Genomic DNA, 4,032 nt, shown 5'->3' with positions numbered 1-4,032 from the left:
TGTTGTGTTTTCATGAGCAAATGGTGATTCTAGCAATTCTTTTTGTTTGCTTCATGAAACTATAGGGTGCTTTGGACGGTGGTCTTGATATCCCACACAGTGACAAGAGATTTGCTGGTTTCAACAAAGAGAACAAGCAACTTGATGCTGCAATCCACAGGAACTACATCTATGGTGGCCATGTTTCAAACTACATGAAGACATTGGCGGAAGATGAGCCAGAGAAGTTACAGACTCACTTCAGTGCTTACATTAAGAAAGGAGTTGAAGCTGAAGGCATCGAGGAGTTGTACAAGAAGGTTCACGCTGCTATTCGAGCAGACCCCAACCCAAAGAAAACTGTGAAACCTGCTCCCAAGCAACACAAGAGGTAAAAACAAATAAGCAATTTCACTACTGCGTTCAATAATATTGACTTGTTGTTGTACTGGTGTGTCTTACTGGGTTCTTGACTCATTGTGATATAAAATAAAACAGGTACAACTTGAAGAAGCTGACCTACGAAGAGAGGAAGAACAAGTTGATTGAGAGAGTGAAGGCATTGAACGGAGCAGGTGGTGATGATGATGATGACGAGGATGATGAAGAGTAAATCAGACCAGCCTTTGTCTCATGCCTTTAGTAGCTTTTTACTTGTGTGTTTCCAGACTAAAACAATCAGTTTTTGTTTTCACATTTTAGTTGCGTTTGAGGATTTTGATATGGAGGATATGTTTTCTTTGAAGAATTTATCATCTATCTTTTATTACACCACATCTTCTTCAAGAATTTGCATGTCTCCCTGACTACCTATAAATTTGTGGCTAATTAATTAATCTTGTCTTTGACATTTCATCTCTTTCCAAGAAGGGAACGTGTTAACGTTTCTCTTACGCTTATGAATAAGAAGAACAGCCGCTACATTATTTAAGCAAAACAAGCGTAACATTGCCCACACCCATAGGAACCGAAATCGAAATCCTAACAAGCGAGGCCGCGACAGCCGTCCAAAGGAATCGATCTCTAGTGTGACCGTAGATATTGTGTTGATAGTTTGATACCATGTAATTTAAAAACAAACATTTACATAAGGTTAGAGCCCATAATTTAAAAAATGTAAACTGGCCCAAAATTTCCTAATAGAGGGCCCAAAATTGCATTAAAAGTCTATATTTTAAAAAAACTCCAAAATATGTCAAAACTTTGTCTATAAAATGGTTCAGATTTTAACCAAAAATCTCAAAAGAAAAAAACATTTAAGGAATAAAAACTCCATACAGTATATATAAAACCCAAGAGCTCAGATTTATGTTGGCTGGGTTGACTCCACGGAAAATCTTTGGAAAGATGAGTAAGTTTTGTTGTGGTTGGGAGAAGAGAAGAATGGTTTTGATTTTTATCAAACACTTCTGTATGATGGAAGCAAAGGGGAGTATTTATATTGAGGTCCTTTACCTGATATAGTGATATGGTAGGAGTCAGTTCGAGCGAGTTATCCTACTTTATGAACTAGGATGACGCGAAAACGCGTTGGTGTCAGTTGTTGTGGCATGGAAGTATGGAACTTGGAAAAATGAAGTAACTGACTTAGTATGCGTATGAATCATGATATAGATAGAACATCTCATTATTACTAACGCAATTGTTGCTTGTATTTGAGAGACTGTAACATATAATAAAATTATTCCGTTTGTTGCTGGGACAAGTCTCCGTTTGTAGTCTTAATTATACTTGTGTCGTCCGTCCAATCACCTAGTTGTTTGTTCGAAAGAAAACAGTAAATGTCCCAACAACAACAACGCACGAGATAAAAAAATATTTACTACTATAAGACTTTTTTGTTTTCTTTTTAAATATTTGACTTTATGCCTTTAGGTTTAAGACACACTTACTCAGAGACTTCAGTAGCTACATTTATTACGCTTTTCACCGCAAAATCTAACACGCACACTCTTTCTTGTCCCCACTCTCTTCACCTAACCATGGTTAAAGAACATCCAACCTTAGTTCCCTTGATTAAAATATCCCCAAACCAAAATCTAAACCTTTTTTAGTTTTTTTATTTATAAAATCATCAATTTAAATTTAATAGTATTGTCCTTTTTATGTATATATATTTTTCTTTATTTGCTTCAGCAACAGTCGTCAGCGTCATCATATCATTTTCTTCTTTTCCTCCCCTTTAAACGAATATTACCCAAACAAAAAAAAGGTTAAAATAATCTCAAAAAGCTTAAGAACCTTTTTACTTATCTTTTTATTTCTTCTTCTCCATTTTTCTATTCACAATCTCTGAAACTCATACCAAAGCTGTTAACCCAAAACCCTAAGTTTCTTTTTCTATTTTCTTTCTCTTCTTTACATTAGACTATTAATGTTTTAAGCTATGATGGATATGACTCCTACTACAATAACAACAACAACACCAACACCAACTCCTAAATCACCCGAACCCGAATCCGAAACTCCGACCCGGATCCAACCGGCGAAACCCATCTCCTTCAGCAACGGCATCATCAAACGCCATCACCACCACCACCACCCTCTCCTCTTTACTTACAAAGAATGTCTCAAGAACCACGCGGCGGCCTTAGGTGGCCACGCTCTCGACGGCTGCGGCGAATTCATGCCGTCTCCGTCGTCTATCTCCTCCGATCCAACTTCTCTCAAATGTGCTGCTTGTGGCTGCCACCGTAATTTCCACCGCCGTGATCCTGACAACAACAACAACAACGACTCCTCCTCCCCAATCCCTCTTCCTCCTTCCGCCGCCGTAGAGTATCAACCTCACCACCGTCATCACCCACCACCACCACTACCTCCACCACCGCCGCCACGTAGTCCTAACTCATCTTCTCCTCCACCAATCTCTTCCTCTTACATGCTCTTATCTCTCTCCGGTACTAACAACAACAACTTAGCTTCTTTCTCCGATCTCAATTTCTCCGGCGGCCACCACCAACATAATCTTCACGGATCTCGTAAAAGATTCCGAACAAAGTTTAGCCAGTTTCAGAAAGAGAAGATGCACGAGTTCGCCGAACGACTTGGTTGGAAGATGCAGAAACGTGACGACGACGACGTCCGTGAGTTTTGCCGGCAGATCGGAGTTGACAAAAGCGTTCTCAAAGTTTGGATGCACAACAACAAAAACACTTTCAACCGCCGTGACCTCACCGGTACTGAGATCCGGAAAATCGATATCGGCGGCGGAGGAAACCACGCTCCGGTTCTCTCCGGCGAGATTAACAACAACAATAACGGACACCACGGTGGAGTAGGAGGAGAGCTTCACCACAGTGTTAGTAGCGGTGGTGGCGGAGGAGGATTTGATAGTGATAGCGGCGGAGTTCACGGCGGCGGTAACGTCAACGGTTCGTCGTCGTCGTGAAGTTAAAGATGAGATCAGTCTCAGATTAATAAGACAGCTTAGAGTAAGCTTACTTTGTATTATTATCATCGTTAATAACTTTTAATTACAATCTTCTTTAGTTATGTTTGTTTGTTCTTGCATTATTATTAGTTTTGTTTTAATGAGGAATAATAATTCCATAACATTCCGAATTATATCATTTCATTTGTTTTAATTTGATTAATGAACCCGAAATGTAATTAAGTTCAACTTAAAAAATGGATACACTTTGATGTGGTGATCTTGTTTCGGATCAAGAAACAAAAAGACAGAAAGTAGTAGCATAATAAACTATTGAAACATGATTAGTTTACTATAAATATTTATTTGGTTTCTTATCTTTAAAAGTACTTTTTCTTAATTTTATTTGCGACCAAACTAGAGATGTATGTGTACTTTTTTCTTTATTAATGTTCTTTTAAAAAAAAATACAATGCGTAATTTGTATATTCTATATCAAATGATTAGCCATCATTTGTTTTATTAGCATTTTGTTAATACTATTTTCCTCATTTAATCTATGTCCGTGTCATGGATTCATTCCGATAACCTATTTTTGGTATATATGCTTGGTTTTAAGTATTCTCATTTGACAAGTACAAACAAAGCATATACCTTGTTTTTTTACTTAAGACTATAAA

The 4,032-nt window shown here is 37.9% G+C and overlaps 2 protein-coding genes across 2 annotated transcripts; both read left to right on the top strand.

Moving 5' to 3' along the window:
* On the top strand, positions 26-760 carry LOC104733988 (60S ribosomal protein L5-1-like). The gene is made up of 2 exons (XM_019234196.1): positions 26-370; positions 478-760. The coding sequence occupies exons 1-2, from the start codon at positions 195-197 to the stop codon at positions 590-592; spliced, it is 291 nt and encodes a 96-aa protein (XP_019089741.1). The 5' UTR covers positions 26-194; the 3' UTR covers positions 593-760.
* LOC104732876 (zinc-finger homeodomain protein 10-like) lies at positions 2,143-3,546 on the top strand. Its single transcript, XM_010452473.2, has one exon. It carries the CDS (start codon positions 2,366-2,368, stop codon positions 3,368-3,370), a length of 1,005 nt encoding a protein of 334 aa, XP_010450775.1. The 5' UTR covers positions 2,143-2,365; the 3' UTR covers positions 3,371-3,546.

This window comes from Camelina sativa, chromosome 12 (assembly GCF_000633955.1).
Source record: "Camelina sativa cultivar DH55 chromosome 12, Cs, whole genome shotgun sequence".
NCBI lineage: Eukaryota > Viridiplantae > Streptophyta > Magnoliopsida > Brassicales > Brassicaceae > Camelina > Camelina sativa.
The sequence above is the reverse complement of the archived record's forward strand: the minus strand, read 5'-3'. Positions and strand labels throughout refer to the sequence as shown.